This window comes from Opisthocomus hoazin, chromosome 9 (genome assembly GCF_030867145.1).
Source record: "Opisthocomus hoazin isolate bOpiHoa1 chromosome 9, bOpiHoa1.hap1, whole genome shotgun sequence".
NCBI classification, from domain to species: domain Eukaryota; kingdom Metazoa; phylum Chordata; class Aves; order Opisthocomiformes; family Opisthocomidae; genus Opisthocomus; species Opisthocomus hoazin.
Genome location: NC_134422.1, coordinates 24,859,955 through 24,877,194, shown reverse-complemented (window position 1 = coordinate 24,877,194; position 17,240 = coordinate 24,859,955). Strand labels below are relative to the sequence as shown.

At 47.4% G+C, this 17,240-nt stretch overlaps 1 protein-coding gene across 2 annotated transcripts in view; it reads left to right on the top strand.

The window, feature by feature from the left end:
- Positions 1 to 15,997: 15,997 nt before the first annotated feature.
- SP3 (Sp3 transcription factor) overlaps positions 15,998 to 17,240 on the top strand; it is a 37,373-nt gene continuing 36,130 nt past the window's right edge. For both annotated transcript variants that reach the window (XM_075430503.1, XM_075430501.1), the window contains exons 1-3: positions 15,998 to 16,287; positions 16,629 to 16,753; positions 16,933 to 17,049. In XM_075430503.1, coding sequence (XP_075286618.1) covers positions 16,281 to 16,287; positions 16,629 to 16,753; positions 16,933 to 17,049 — 249 coding nt within the window. In that variant the 5' untranslated portion in view covers positions 15,998 to 16,280. The remainder of the gene's footprint in view (positions 16,288 to 16,628; positions 16,754 to 16,932; positions 17,050 to 17,240) is intronic.

Below are 17,240 nucleotides of genomic sequence, written 5' to 3'. Positions count from 1 at the left end.
TGCTGCTCCAATGGCGTGTGTGAACAAGCAGCATCCCAATGCATTTCCACTGTCCACAGCTTGGGAAATGTTGCAAGACCATTTTGTCTGTAAGTCATCTTGTTACCAGAATTGTTTTTTGCATTTTGGCACACCCTTGGGTTAGAAGGGAAGATTGTAAATATCTGAGGGGTCTTAACAATGTTGGTACAAACTGTGTACTAGTATAGTAGCTGCCTGAAAAGTTGTTGTTTATTTGGGAGCAACTTGTAAGTATCACGTCTGTATAACTTTTAACATTTAATATTAAAACATCTTGAGAGGATTTTAAAGATTTTTTTTTCTGTGTTGATTTTTGTGATGAGTCAGAAAATAGTTTTGATGCCGCTTCTGCCTCTGATTTTCTTGACCCCCAGCTGTTGTCCTGCAGCTGTAACAGACGCACACTGCACCTCCCAGGGTCCCACCACCAGCACAAGGGGAGAACAGCCCTCAGCGAAATTCCATGGCAGGCATGCTGTGCTCCGTGTGGAAAGTTGGTGGATCAAAGATGTAAACTAGGAGTATGTGGGGTTTTTTTCAGTTCCTCCAGGGGGGGTAGGACTTGCCTTAACTAGATCTACCTTCTAGGAATGCACTGTCAGTGTGGAAGAACGCTGGGTCTTCCCGCTTCCTCAATGTCTGGATTGTATTTATCAGCCTTATAATGAAAGGATACCAAAATGAATAAGCAAAATGTTGCAAGGCAGAAGCGATCAGCTGGCCAGCTTCTAAGGGACGTATTTGTATTCATGTCTCAGATGTGCAAGCGTGATAATGTTCAGGTGCTCAGGCAGAGCGACAGAGCGGGCACCGTCAGGGCTCCGACATGAGGAGTGGTGACAGTTTGCTTTCCCTCCTCCCCTCCATTTTTTCCCTTCATTCAGCCAAGCAGCACAACCACCTAGTGCTGCAGCATTTAAGTGCTATTTTGCAACAGACACACACAACCCAGAGCATGGACTTTTCTAGTATATACATTGCATCTTGTTATGATGACTCTCCTAATCTATTTCTAAGTGTGCTACTCCCAGTGAACGGCTGCCATTTTCTAAGAGCTCAATTCACACTGCGGTTAAACATTTCACAGCAGATGAACAGCCCGTTTGCTTGTGTAGCCTTCAGTTTTGGCCTGAATAGTGGCTTATACATGGTTAGTCTTTACACGTGCAGGAAAGAAACACCAAGGCAGATGTTGTGTGCAAGTCAGAGAGCTGCTGAGATGAGCTGGGACCTCTGAATGTTCAAGCAAATGTGCATCAAAATACAGAGTATCTTATCGCAGCGGTGTTTGGGATCTTGCTTTTCACACTTCTTACAACAGCGGAAGGTATTTGCTCAAGGGCCACTGTTTCCTGGTTAGTGTTGTGCCTTACCGTGATTCAGGGCAGCACTGGTGCGAAGGAGCGAAGGAGCCCAGCTGGGAATGCCAGCTCTGAAGGGTTTGAAGCCCCTCCAGTGAAGCCTGGATCAGCCCGAAGCACCCAGCTCCTCTCCTCGAGGAGACTGCACAGCTGGAAGAAGAGCTAGAAGGAGGGGAAGCTGTATCCCTACCTGAAGAGTAGGGAAGGGCGTCGAGGACACACCTGAAAACAGAGAAGTCTAAGCAGGGCTGGCACACAAGGTAGGTGACTGCAGCTTTGGGCACCAGGTACGCAGCTGGTTTGTGCTGCAGAACAGAGCGCGCTCGGGACTTCAGCGCGGAAGCAAATGCCTGTGGAACGTAAACGTGTGTCAAACGCACAGGCGATGGACGGAGTGAATGATCTCACAAGATATGTGAGAAAAACATGGAGATGAGACCAGCCACAAGGGAAGTAGACCAGGAAGTGGGTAAAAGTGGAAAAGAAACAAAGGGAGGGAGAGTTACCCCTTCTTTTTTGACAGTTTTTGGGACTAAAACAACTATCCAGTGTAAGCCCCAAATCAGAAGCATTTTTTTTCTTTTTTTTTGTGTGAAATAAACTAGTATGTTTTTTAGATAAATAACTGCCACTAAAATGCAAGCCTGCTTCCTGGAATGGAAAAAGGAAACTTTATACAGCGTGAAGGGGGTTAAAAAGTAGCGGGAGGAGGGACTTTATCCTTCTCTTGCTCATCCTTAACCTTTTCCTGGGAACTACCTTTGCTGGTGGAAGTGTATGTCATGTAAACCATGCAAATTGTTTTTTTATATCATTATTTCACTTCAAACGTAAAAACAAACGCGCTGCTCTGGGCTTCTTGGGCAAGTGCGTGTGCCTGAGGCGTGCACCACTGCCTTACCCACCGCCCCACAGCGCTCGACGTTGCAAGAGCAGCCAGAGCGCAACAGGGCAGAAAGGCAAGGGGCCAAGAGGGAGCTGGGTGCCAGGGTCTGCAGCCCTGCTGGGAGGGGAGCTGGTAATGCTATTTTCTTCGTGACAGAGGCAAAATACTGGGACAGACCATTTCTGTGATGGCCAGATATGACTACAGCAAGAGCAGCAACTGTGAGACCCACAGTGTGTCACAAGGGAATGTGATATCTTTGTTTTGGATACTTTTAATATCTTCCTGTTTTTAACAATGGTCCTGCTGAATGCCCCTTCCTACGTGCAGGCTGCTTGACGGCAGCCACGCCAGCGTAGCCTGGCACCTAGCCGGCAGCATGCAAGGAGCGCAGCCCGTGGCTGTCTGTGTGTGTGAATACCCCCGTGCCCCGAGGAGCCTGGTTGTATCTTGTATGCCTACCCGGGTGAGTAAAGCGGAGGTTTGTATGGCCACCAGGTCAGGCTGTGGGGGTATTTTCATTTAATCACGTCTCACATATGGCAAGGGGTATCACTGTATTTTTCAGCTTTGCTTTTTACAACAGTTTTAGATACCTCATGTGGGGAAAGTAGTAGCTTTTAAAGAATACATTCTATATTTGGTAATGATTTGAGGCACGAACGTGTCTGAAGGAGAAAGGCTTTTCAAGCGGCATGCTGCTGGCTCAAAGCTTCCTCAACAAATTCTGCCGGGCTCTGCCTCTGAGCCATGCTGCTCTCTCACCAGCCTGAGCCTTGAGGGATCAGTTCGGGAACTGCTTGAGACTCTGTGCGATATTCTTCAATGGCCCCTTTCTTCTCTGGAAGATACAGGGAAATATCAGAGATAATCAACAACTTAGATGGGCAGGTGGCAAGGCTTGAAAACTGTACAGAGATGACTGAGAGAGATCTGTCCTACAAGGAAACTGTTACTGATACTGCACAGGCGGACTTGGAAAAATTGGTTTTGTTTTTGGTTTTCTTAAGTACAGCACAAACAAAAAAAAAAAAGTGGAAAACCAGATCTGACTAATTTCCAGCCAGTATCTTGGCAATAGCACTAATTGACAAAATGTTGGGAATGGCTTCCGTTAACATCCAGGCTGAAAAGCCCGTTGGCTATAGTGCCCAGGGGCCGTAATGATACGCTTCCTACCCACAAGCGTGTGTGAAATGGTCCAAACCGGAGAGCGCGGGCCAGGTGGCGGCGGGCTCTGTGTGGGCTTTGCAGGATTCCCGGCTCAGATGCTGAAGTGCCCAAGAGGACACCGAGCTGCTGATGAATTCAGAACCACTCCCACCATAACGCCTTGAGTTGTTTCCCTTCTGCATAACTACAGACGCGTGGTGCCGGCAGAACCGGGGCTGGTGCTGTGCCAGAGCTGCGTTTGTAGCTGGCCTGCTGCTTCCCAGGACGCTAACTGATGCTGCGTGGCAGCAATGTGCAAACTGTGAAGGCATGTGCATGTGGAAAATCTACAACAGGAAGGAAAAACATTTTCCAAATAACAGAATGAAGCAGTAGCCAAATAATTAGGCTCTTACTCAGAGGACAAGGAAAGAATATTGTTCTATTTTTCTTCTTTGAGGTGGAAAGATGGTAAAAGGGAGGATGGATTGGGATCCAAAAAATGGGAGTTCCCTTCTTGGTTCTGCCGTGACCTCTGGCAAGGCTGTCAATACTCCTGCATTCATGTCTGTGAATATGCAGATAATGTCTTCCATGATCAACTGAGATTTTATGAGAAGAACATCCTCCACAGACCAATTGCTCAGAAAGGGAGGTTAGAGCAATATGGGAGGGAGTTCTCTGATTTCCATAAAGGGCACTTTAGATAAGCAACAAGCCAGGATTTCAAACAGTTTTGGAGTTTAACAGTGTTGGTATCCAGCAAAGAACAAATGTTTTATATCGGGAGATAAGGATATTTTGTTTCTCACGGTGTAAACAAGAAAATATTTGTCTTTGTAGATTAGCTGCAGCAATGAAAACACTTCGCATAGTCACTAGCTGGGAGTTCTCAGACTCTCTTAATACCTCCTGAACAGTCTGGTACAGACTGGAACAGGGAGCTGAATTAGATACGAGATACTGGCCAGGCTGAGGCCTTTTCGCGCAGGATACAGCAGGTTATGTTCTCTGGGAAGTCTCTGCTCCGTTTCTAATCACCACACTGATGACCCGCGTGTCAAATGGCAGAGGAACCGGTGAGGACATGGGAGAAAGGAGCATCAGCTCACTGTCCTGTGGGCTGCCACTCGTTTTTGATGTGCGAGTGGCTGCCTCTGACCCCGTGGGAAATCATTAACAAACTTTAATTCCTGTTGATTTCTGTGTGACAAGAGTAATATCTAGCTCACTCTTTTCACAGATGCCAAACTGCAGCTCTTTATGCTGACTTTCAAAAATAACTTTCTTCTCCCCATGGAAAGCCCAGAGGCAGATTACAAAGTTTCACAGATCATTTGGAAACTCCTAAAATTGTTGTGGGTTTTTTTGGTGGTGGTGTTTTTCTTTTTTTTTTTTTTTTTTAATGTAGCCTTTAGAAACCTGCTTCCCAGCCTGCCTCTTTCATTGCCTGAAAATCATGGGAATAAGGCAACGTTTTCAGACTACTGCACTCTCAACTAGAAGCACTATCGTGAATTGCAGAACTGTGAGGGTCTGGGTCCCAGAAACTCAGAAGTGTGTGTTTAGCTTCTAGTCCATGCAGATTTGTACTGCCCTGGGGTCTTAACTCCTCAGGGAACAGAAAAGAAGAATGAGGCAGCTTTCTCCCTCTGGCCTAGAATTAACTTGCAGATTTATTTGACCTGTTTTATTGCAGATATTTATGTTGAATTGTCCTACCACATGAATTATCATTCATCCAGGAAATAAAATGGCTCCAATGACTAACTTGAGTGTCACATAAAAAGAGATAAGAGTACCGCCAAATTTCTAAGGTTTTATGATATTGTTCACTTATGCTGTTAAAATGAAAGTCAATTTGTTAAATATTTACTTATTTGACAAACATGCTGGTCTAACTTCCTCTCTCTATCCTTTAGTAATGAATGACAGAGCACAAAAAGAAGGCTACTTGTCTCATTTATTTTAGATCAGTGTAGGAAAAACAGGGATTGACAGGTAAAACGTACTGGCAAAATGTAGCTAGTTTAGAGGACTGTAACTTGATTTTATTGCTCCAAGCCTTGGAGACTCTTATTACTGTGCCAGGTCATTATTATTCTCTTAGCAACAAAAGATTAAATAAAAAGTTCATTAAAAAAAATCTCAGGCTAACCTCACACACGTGTAGCAGCAAGCGTAATAATAATGCCACACGCATCCCTTTGTCACCCTGTGACAAGAACGGGCACTTCTGGTTTTTCTGGAGTTAACCTTTTTTGGGAAGCAGAGGGGAATAGCAGGATCTGGCTGCTGAATTCTTTCATTATGTCTCCTTCCTTTGTGTGGGGTGTGAAGGACTGTGAATCGGAGCACTGCTAGATACGGCTACAGGCATCCAAGGCAGCCTGGGTGCATTGATCGCCTCAGCACCTACGAGCAAGACTGCTGAGCTCGAGAGCCAAGTTTCCTCACTACACAACATGAAGAATTAAAAGTTCCTGGATGATATATTTAGAGATGTGAATGTGCCTAGCAAAGGAGTGTACAGTAAAGAAGAGAGGTACAGATGAAAGACGAGTTACTGTGACTAGGCCATAAAAAGGCAGGCAGTCATCTGGAGGAGATTGCAAATGTTGGAGTACTGGAGTTCGTCCCCAGCTGTGTGACTGATAGGTGATGAGCATGCAGCTCTGGGGTGAAGTAAACAAACCTTGCCAAACGTGCCGCAGCGATGAACGGGGAGGAAACGTGACCAAGACAAGCGCTATAGTGGGTAAGTGTCGTGAAGAGTGTGTGTTTATGGCTGCATCGTGCAGCACCTGGTTTGGACCTCTCTCGCCTTCCTTCTTCCATCAGCGAGATGCCAAAGACATGGCACTGCCGCGCACGTCCCCTGCAGACCAGCAGAGCCAAGGGCCCCGCACTGCACCAGCAAGGGACAGCAGTGCTGGGAAGCCTAACTGACTCCTTCCTCCAAGCCTGACTTACTCCTTCCTCCAGCTGTGCCTTCTGCACGGATACCGCCATTTACTACAGAAAAATCAGGGAAGTCGATAGGCCTAAGATGTGTCTCCTGCGCCAAGCTTCTGAGCATGGTTAGACCCCTGGACATCAGTGATGTGACAGGATAGAAAGTGGGATGAAAGGCTTTTTAACAGCACTGGCTCTTGCTAACTTAAACAAGACCAAAGTCCTGGCTGTCAGGGCATGAAGTCTTTCTCTGGTCTCCAGGGTTTAAGAACCTGCAGATGCTGTTTTGTCTAGTGTGTTGCGTGCGGATCAGTGAGCCTCTGGTGAGAATGTCCCACGGGGTCTTTGAGAACATATTCTGGTCCTTCCTTTCATCTTGGGTTGCAGCTCATCAGGTTTGAGAAATCTGTATGAAAAAAAAATAAATCTTTTCTTCCTCAGAGTCAAAGGCCAAAAATTGAGTATGTCATCTTCAGAGCCAGACAGCAATGGAATAGAAATCCCGCACAAACCAGCAGTCCCGTGAACTATGGATCTGATGAGGCTTGTTTCCCTTGGGTGATCTCGTTTGGATTCTCCCAGGTCTACGTAGCTCGAAGCTCTGACTGCAGCTTTTCCTGTGGGTGGGTATTCCTAACATCTTTCATCTTTGCAGCTTTCTTGGTGTTTAATAAGGGTTTAACTCAAGCTGCACTGGGTCTCCTTTTTACTTAGCAGCCTGTGCTCACAAAATCTATAGGAATAACGCTTTTAGCCTTCTGTTGCTCTGTCAGATGTGGTTAAAATTGGCTGCTGTTTGTTCTTGCTCCCTCTCTTGCACAACGTGGAAGTCAGTACATGCACGTATGTGTGCACACATGAACACACACACAGAGATTTATTATACATATGAAGAGATAATGATCTCGAAACCCTTTTAATTTCTGTAGGAATCCAGGCTAGGAAAAAAAGTATTGCAACGTTTTTTCTTTGGGAGAGGAAAAGGAGGATGAACTAATTTTTTTTTTTTAACGCAGCAGACAGAATATTCAGTTGCCACTCTGTTTAAACACATGTGCTGAAAACCTGGCACTACTACTGTAAAGTAGAAGATGTGATGGGATCCTTGTCCTGGAGCTGCACACTCGTGCTCATGCAGGGCACGCATGCTTCGCCTCCAGTGCTCGAGTGGTCCTGGTGAGACTGGAGGAATGCGTCAGGAACACAAACTTGCTGTTGAGATCCTGTCTCCATTACATCTTTTGGAGTTTTGCCACGGAAGGAAGGCACTTTACCCTTCATTTGTAAGCAATTAAGATGATAGTGGGGTTTCAGAGTTTTCCAACTTTGTGAAAACAAACTAATAGCAATGATCCACTTCAATAATTCAGATATTAATTGACATGAGAAACAATATATTAAAAAATAATTAACTTTCGTTAATTAATTTTTAGAAATAGGAAGGACACCTGCAGCAAGTGTCATTAGATTGGGAAGGCTGTGCAGTAATTCTGAAATGAAAACAGGTCAATAGGACCAAGAGTGTGACCATCTCAGTAATGGTCTGAGAAGTAGCGTGAACTATGTGATTGCCAGTGAGCTACAGAAAAGGTGATGAAGATGTGCATTTTTTTAAAGACGTCTATAGAAGTCAGAGGTTAATAAGCAGTTAAAAAATGCCTATTGGTGTTTTATGTCAGCACCATCAGTGTGTTAATTATGGTCATTTTCTAGCCTTAAATGTGCCTCTTTCAGACTTAAGCTGAAATAGATTGATGATTCTTTTACTGAGGTGTTTCTCAGATAAATATTAATTAGTATCCTTTTTTTCCCTGAATAATTTTTTTTCTATGACCAGAACTGGAATTTCAAATCTCACTCAGCTTTCCCTTCCTTGGTATTTGTGATGCAATCCCACTTGCCTGTGGTATTGCAGGAACGTAAGGTGAACGTATCTGTTACCATTGTCATGTGCAAATTTTAAATTGTGACTTCTCTGCAACACACAGAAAAACCTAAAATGAACCCTAGAACTTTCCACCTCCTTTTCCAACGTTAGTAAGTAGAAAGGCACAAACCTAATTCTATTGCTCTTAATGCTTATGTGTACTTTAATGAAATTATTCTTGTAAGAAAAAAACCACAAAGGCTTTATATGCCACCATGGACATGCCAGAACTCTGTTCAACAACTGGGGTTCCTCACAGGGAAGCAAGAGCAGATCGGGCGCCTCGGGGGCATCCAAGCCAGCCAGGCTAGAGATGGCACGGGCTGCGTGCAGTCCCCTGGTGCCAGCTAAAAGAAAATGCTGAGAACTGCTGTGAGGTCAGGTCGCTCCTGCAGCAGACACCTCCCAGTGAAGGTTCTCCTGCCATGTATGGCCCCCAGCCCTCTTCTGGAAGCTGCTGCCCATGACTCCTCTTTCAAAGATCCTGACAAGAATTGTGGTTTGGTGGTTTTTTTTTTTAAGAAACAAAAAACCCTTCCTCACCTAAAGATATGTAAGAGTTTAGAGCTGTCATCCACGTTTATGAATCAACTTTACATAGAACAGTGGCCATTCCTTTGATCCCTTGCTGTTCAGTCCACCCTAACCCTCTGGCCCCTAGGCTGCTGGAACTGGGGCTGGTCACCAACAGCCGAGGTGCCAGAGACAGCATGGGATGAGGTCTGCACTGTAGCCCCAGGCTTCCTTCTCCTAGAGGAAGCCACGGAGCCCGGCTTGACCTTGCTCTGGGAGCTGGAATTCACTCGGATTCTTAAAAAAATGTCACTTCATCCCTCTAAAAATATTTCCTTTCAGAGTACGTAACTCCTGCTGTTAAGTTTTCATTTTTTCAGTAAACATATGTGCATGTATATAATTTGTCAGTCTCTTTCATTTCCACAATAGCCCACTTCTATCAGTACTATTAAAAGTAAAATGCCAAACTGGGAGAAAGACAGAATAACACTAGACAAGCAGTACATAACCAGATACATTTTCTTTTCTTTCAGGTGAATTTACCTCTGTACCTATTTATTTCCATTACAATTTTGTGATGGGCTATGGAGAAGGATCCTGAGATGCTGTATTACTGATTCTGCAAGTCATGGTTATGGACTTTTTCCTCTGAACAATTTTTCTAACCTTACCTAAAGGATCTATGATTTTTCTCCCCAATTATTTCTACAATTAAATTGTATCTGTTGTGATGACCTTGAAGCATACACAGACAGGATAATGATGGCGCCCAAAGGCAGTTAGTTTTAGAAAGCTTGCACAAAGGGCTATGCGTTTCTCATTGAAGCAAGGTGAAATGAAAGAGCTGTCTACAGCGATTTACCTGGGGAAGGGCAAGTTTTCAGCTATGCACCTATCTGCTTTTTGCTGCCACCTCTCCCAAATGGGAGAGAGCTTAGATGAATTTGTTTCCTCTTTGTAAGAAATAAATTTTGTTAATGAAAAAAATTCTTACTTAGATGGAATGAGCTGCCAACTTAATAAAAACCACCCAAACTTTATAGAAGAAATAACTAATATATTCTTTATTCGTATACACAACTACAAACAAGACAATACATGTAATGGGATAAAACCGCCTCGTGCAAGTATATTGAAATTCTTCACCTGTCTTAGTCACATAGTTTAACATGAAAAAGAAAGAACAGCAGAATTAGTTTTCTTGAACATGTTATTAAGGACAGAGCCTGTTTACCAGTCAAATATTAGATGTCCCCATGGAATTTGACAATTTGCAAAATATACAAAAATGTATCACCCAGGGAGAGCTGCAGCTGTAACAAATGAGGAAGAATTTCTGACTAAAAGGGAACATGACTTATTTTGCCCTAATTGCTTAAAAAAAATTCATAAATACAATGACTAGGCTAGAAACAATGTCCCAGAGGACTGTCCTCACACATTGGCATGTGTAGAGCTTGGACAGACTTTCTGTTGGCCCCATTTCTTGAAGGTCTGTCATCTGTGTTGGTGAAGAGTCACAGCCCTTAGAGCTGTGCGCAGACTGGGTAGTTACGCTACATATTTCCAGGTTCCTCCTCTTACTGTGGCTAGTTGCGCCTCAGACCTCCAGTAGTCAAGTGCAGCAAGTGTCTGGAGCTGGCGTGTTCCTGCTGTGAAGTCCATTAGTTTGCTAGGCCTTTCTTTATCCCATCAACATCTTCCACTGGATGTGAGCAGATCAGTGGAATAAAATGTCTCCCCTGCTACCAGCTGGATCCAGGTACCACAGATTTCTTTGACCTCTCTTTAATGGAGTTGTTTCAGGCAGAAATTAGTATTTTTAGAATTGCTTTCCCATTTAAAACTGAAAAAATTGCTCTTCTAAAATCCAATTTCACTTTTAATAAATATTATTTGTCTTTTATATGGTTACACTTGGATACCATCACGCTTGTGCAGCGGACTATACAAATGCCTTGATATTTCACATGCTCTGGAGTACTGTTTGTGCTCCTCCAACAGGCCAGAAATCCCGGGCTACTGACAGGCGCTTTAGACAAGCATAGCCAAAAGCAAGCTCCCGTGCAGTCTAGCAAGCTTGACACCCTCAATCAATCTACTTGCTGCTGCTGAAAGAGTCCTACCTCTCCTCGTCTACTCCCACCCATGGAGCCCTGTCCCCCACTGTCTAGTCTGACTGAATTTAGCTAGCAATGTGGGGAGCGTACTTCTGCAGGGTTTGTTTTCTGGCAGTTGTGCGAGTTGATTAAATTGTGACGAGGTCAATGAGCTACCAGGATGGCCCAGCTTCTTCTGGTCAAACCACACCTACTGCTCAAGCCTGCTCCCGCCTTGCAAAATTTCTGCTCTCGTAGCCTCTCATCTCAGGATAGGCAGGTGCTTTCTGGGGGATGATGACACGATCCCAGCCAACACCTATCTCTGACCACTGCTTCTTCCTTGTTCATTTTATGCCAGGCGAGGAACCATTTCTCTGTTGATTTCTAAGGGGATGGACTCAAGTCATGCAACAATCTGCCGACTACTATGTGCTGACTCAAGAAATCTTGCAAGGCAACCTGTCCATTCTTCCTGCGGCCGTATGTAAAGATCTCCCAATACTCTGAAGCAAATAGCCCCCTATGTGATGCCGAAATTAAGAGTGTGATGTCTACAACTAGTAGCTAGAGTGTTTTTCCTGTTTGCTAGGACTTAAACAAACTGGAAAGGAAGGCCGGAATTCAGAATTAAGTCAAATTCTAGTAAGTTTAATAGGTCTGATTCAGAACCTTGTAATTATCTGTTTTTTGCAGTACCGAGTAAATGTTTGCCACTTCGAAACTAAAACATATGGCCCTCCAGATTCTACTGAAATTTTAAACAGATGACTAAAGTAAAAGAAGGTACCTCAAATTCAAAAGCATACCTCCTCTGAACTGGTGTTTTTTTGTGTCCTAGTTACTTTTTCAGGCATGAGATTTACACATCATTCTGCTTGTTGTCCCTTCAGTAAAGGCTGCTCTTTAAGGTAGCTTGTTGAATCGAATCCCTGCTGAGTCTTCTATGCAATTCTAAACCCAGCCTTTCAAACTAAAGCAACCCGAGTCTGAGTTTTCCCAGTAGTTTTCCCAGTAGCACAGAACACCCCACAGCAGAACGCGTTCCTGTTCGTCTTGTCCAGTCGCATTCTAGGCTTCAGCATGACAAAACCACCACTTTACAGAGGAATGGAGTAACACGGATGTGAAAACTGAAGTGGACCACGTACCAATGACCCTTAAATAACAGGTTCCCTTAAATGCAGGATGACCAACAGAAGGGACTACTAAAGACAGAAAGAATATGGCATAACTCAGAAGTTTCAAAGGAGTATACAGACAGAAAAGACATTTGCAAGTACAGCAGGCACTGTACTGGATGGAAGCTGTGTTCGGTGGTGCACTTCCTTCTCCATTTGTACTGAACCGGTATCCCCAGAGACTGAGCTCCAAGACTTACACCTGCAAGTTACAGTGGCCAAATGCAGCACCGAGCGTACAACTGAAATACAGGGTAGGTGTTAAGTTTTAGTGTTCTTTTCAATTTGCATCTTATTTGATCTTTCAAAACCTTCCCTGAAGTTTCATCAGAAGCTGGTAGGCATCACTTCCTCTCCTGAACTCCACTGCTACTTACCACAAAGGCTGCACCTCAGTTCTGAAATAGCTGCATTTTGGTATCTGGTGGAGGTATTCTCATAGTGTATAGACCACTGTTGCTTTCTCTGTAGCTACCTAGCTCAAATTACAAAGCACCATTTTCAGCAAACGGATTGAGAATTCGTCCCAGGACCGGCAGTTTAACCACAAGCAGCCTAGAAGCAGGAGGCAAGGGCTTAAAGAGGCAAGGCTCTTCAACAATAAACCAGTCACGGTTAGTTTATTCAGATCGCATACTGATACAGTACATCTGGTGGGTAATCTCAAGAAAGAGGAAACAATGGCTCCTCTAATTGGGCATGGAGCTCAATCTCTGTGGGGATATCGACACAGTGCTAACTCAGCAGAAAGACCACCACCTCACAGAACTTCCACCCGGTACGGATACAATGACCTCCCCGATACATTCAGCATTTTTCTAGTGAACGTCTTGATGCTAGGATATTGATAAGCAAAAAGCTACAAATAATGTCTTTTCTCATTTCCTTTTTTTCTTGATTTTTTTTTTGCTTCTCGCATGTTCTTAATCTTTACTGGGAAGTGGTAAACAAAAATATTTTATTTTTATTACCATTCAGTTTCTATGTAACAACTCTGACCAAGTCTTTTCTTTACACTACTTTTTCATAATAGCATACCTTTTTTCAACTTTGTTGCAATTTATCTTATTTTCTAATAGTCTATCAATACTCTATTACATTTTGCTTCTTTTTTTATCTGAATGTAATAATACCGTCATGGCAATCCCCTAATTTTAGGTACTTGACTAGAAAAGTTGGTCCTCAGCTAGTGTTGTGAAGCCTATTTACATCCAAGTTTTATTGCACTGAAAAACTCCTTAATATATAAACACAATCTCATTATTGGTATTTCAAATCACTCTGTCCTAAAGCCTTGCAGTTATGTCCAAGCCTGCAGTCAGATCCATACAGGTAAACTACTCTTATCGACAACATCTCACTGAAGTCATAGACCTCTCAACGTACCTCCAACTGTAGAAAAAAGACCAACATTCATCTTTTGTTTAAGTCCTAGACAACATAATCTTCCTAAAGCAAAATGCCATTGATAATGTTTGGCAGTATCCTGCTAATTAGCAAGGGCCAGCTTTTTAATAACTTTCCCACCTTCCTCGCACATGAACAGGAATTATTTCTCTTGCAGATCAATCTTTAACCACTTTCTAGATTATTGGAAGCCCAAAGTCATCTGACATAGTTCTGGTTCTAGCATGACAGGCTATCATCCATTTCACCAACAACTTCTGATATTGCACAACAAATTGCAGATTTTATACCATCTGTAGAAGAGGTTTTTTTAGATAGTACAGTAGTCTTGTGGATCACATAATCTTACATTTTCATTTTGCTTCCAAAATTTGTTTATGTGTATATACTGACTCGGTTTCTAGCTTTAACTGGCTAAAAATTGTTTCTGACACTATTATATTATTTTTTTAAAAAGAAATGCGACTTCTGTTCCTAGTTACAACTTTTGCTTCTGAGATTGTTCTGTTCTTACAATAAAAATAATGAATTGCAAAAAAAGCTTCCTCACTTCTATCGATAAGTTATTTAACTTGTCAACAACTGATTCTAAAGTAGACTCACAAGAGACTATGTAAACAAATACCGACATTTTAAAAACAGAAGTGCAGTTTGTTTTTTTTACTACCCTGGAAAAAATGAATTGTGACAAACAGCTTTGGGATTAATTTACAACTTACTATTAAAAGTCACCTGAAGGCACTCTCAACATACTGGCAAAAGTAAACAGGCTTAAAATAAGACTACACAATCACACAGTAACAGCAGTCTTCCACTGACAGGGAAGATACTGCAGTCTGCCTCCATCATAACTTCCTGATATTAAATTCACATTTTCTCAGTGCGTTTTTTTCCTGTTCTGTAATAGCTCCTAGGCTAAGCCTAGGCAGTTACTGCAAGGTCATAGTGCTGGACTGATTAAAAAGCACTGTTTATTCTTTGCTCAGAGAGACTGTTGAAAATCCTGACTGCGTTTCTGGGTTTCCTAGTTACAAACTTCTCCACGGGCTTATCTGGCTGGCCTGTGGCTTCAGATACCCAGCAAAACTACGGACATAGGCAACTACGCTCACTGTATCTGCTAGGTAATTCTCAGTGATAATTACATTAAATACTGTAACAGGAAAGTAGGTTTGAGCTCTTCGATACTTTTCAGCCTCATTCACAGACTCCCTGGAACACCAGACGAAAGGTAACTAACAAAAATTCGCTGATCAGGGGAGTTTACAAGCTAAGGGTCAAAGCCATCGCCTCGGCCTACGCAGCGTCCTACCACCCTGCCTGTGCACTCGGACGTGAGGAAAGGCCGAGCTGTCCCCCTTCACAGGAACCCTTCACACGCTACGCGGTGCAGCAGGGAAACAGGCCCCACTAATCGTAACTTCTCCATCATCATATACTTATATAAGGCTTTAAACACATTTCCTGCCTTCGCTTCGCAATCGAGCACTCTCGGTTTCCTCTGTGTTGCATAACACGGGGGACAGAGCAGCGAACCGACGCCGAGATCGTATTAATTCCCCTTAATGTGACTAAAACGAAATCCGCTGGCACGAACACTCGGCTCGCGCGCAGGCCTGGCTCCCCAGCTCCGGGCAGCGCCCGTCGCTCCCTCCCGTCGGAAGGACGTGGCGCCTTAAAACCTTCCGCGCCGCCTCACCCTCTACGGGCTCGATTTCACGGGGGGGGGCGAAGAAGCTTTTTAGCTTTGGCCCGCCCGGGTCAGCCAGGCGGGAGCCCGCCACGGCCAGCGAGCTTATGCAACGGCCCGCCCGGCGGCCATAGAGGGGCGGCTGCCGAGCCCGGGGCCCCCCCGTCCCGCGGGAGGGGCGGCCTGCCCCGCGGGCTCAGGGCCGCCGCCAGGCAGGGCCTGCCCGGGCGGGCCGGCTCCCCCGGGAGACGGCGCGCCGACACCTTAGCGCCGGCGGGACAGCGGCGGCTGCGGGGTGGGCGCTGCTGGGCCGCCGCCGCCGCCCCGGAGCCGCGGCTGTGGGCCGCCGGGACCGACACCCCTGCCCCGGCGGGGAGATTTCAAACGAGCGCGGCTCCAGCCCGGCGCCTCCCGAGCACACACGCAACGCGCCGCCTGCGCGACGGGGGGGAGGGGAGAACCGGGGGGGGTGGCGCCGCCGCCGCGCAGCTGTGCCTCTGCGCTGACCCCTGCGGCGCGGGAGGGCCTGGCCCGCGGGGACGCGTTGCCCCGGCGCGGCGGCGGGGCCAGCTCCCCGCGGCGCAGGGGCAGCGCGGGCCCGGGCCGGAGCAGGCCGCGGGGCTCTCGGCGGGTCCCGCTCATTGTTCCTCGCACAAGCCCTGGCAAACAGGAAGCCGCCTCGGCATGGGGCGCCCCCCCCTCCGCCTATGGCGGATGACTGGCAGGCCGAGCGGCCAGTGCGAGCGGCGGCGGCGGCGAGGCGCAGCCAATGAGCGCGCGCGCGCGCGTGTAGGCGGGAGTTCCGGGCTGGCAGGCGGGCGGGCGGGCGGCGGTGTCGGCCGGGCCCCCTCTCCCGCTGCAAGCCCCACCTTTCGGCTTTCCCGCACCGTCAATCAAAATAGGAAAAAAAACCCCGGAGTAGGCTCGGGCCGCCGCCGCCGCTTCAGCCCGTGAGCACAATAAGCATGTCCCCGGCGGCAGCCGCCTAGCCCCCGCCAGCAGGGCCTGTGTGCGAGCCAGCCAGCCTGCCTGCCTGCCTGCCTCCCGCCCAGCCAGCCAGCCAGCCGGCCGCTCGCACTCACACCATGACCGGTACGTACGCACCGACCGAGCCGCCCCGCGGGGCTCCCTGCTCCTGCTCCGGCCCTGCGCTTCCCCGCTCCGGCCCCGGAACGTCCGTGTGCGAGCGAGGCGAGAGCGGCACTGAGAGCAGCAGCAGGAGGAGCAGGGGGAGGAGGGAGAAGAGGGGCAGGGGCAGCAGCACGGGGAGGAGGAGGAGGAGGAGGAGGAGGGCTCCGTGCGGGAGGGCGGGGGGAGCGCTGGGGTTAGGGGGGGGGAGGGAGGGAGAGGGAGGGAGGGAGGGAGGGAGGGAGGGAGGGGGGTGATCGCTCCCGTCAGTGACTCTCCCCTCCCCCTCCCCGCTGCGCCCGCAGCTCCCGAGAAGCCCGTGAAACAAGAGGAAATGGCTGCCTTAGACGTGGACAGCAGCAGCCACAACGAGTATCTCCAGCACGGCAACGGCGCCGCCTCGGCCTCCGCCGCGGCGGCCGCCCCCCAGGTAGGCGCAGGCCCGGCCGGGCCCCTTCCCCCCACCCCCCCGGGTGACACGTTGTGAGCGGGTGCGGGAGCCGGTGCCGCCGCCGCCGCTTCCTGTGTGCGCGCCTGCGAGGAGCCCGGTCGCCGTCCCGCACTAACCGCCACCCACTCTCTCTCCCTGAACCCGCCCACTGTGGGTAGGACGCTCAGCCGTCACCGCTCGCTCTGCTGGCGGCCACCTGCAGCAAGATCGGCCCGCCGTCGCCGGAGGAGGATGAGGCCGCCGCCGCCGCCGCTGCCTCTCACTCTGCCGGAGCGGTGAGTGCCCGCCCCGCCGCTCTCGCACGGCCTGCCGGGGGGAGAGACAGCACAGCCAGCCAGCCCGCCCGCCCGGGGGGAGGGACGGGACACACGGCACTGCCCGCCCGGGGGGAGGGACGATAGCAGGGCCGACCTGCCAGGAGAGGGGTCCCCGGGCTCCCCTGCCTCTCCAGGAGGAGCCGGGCTCC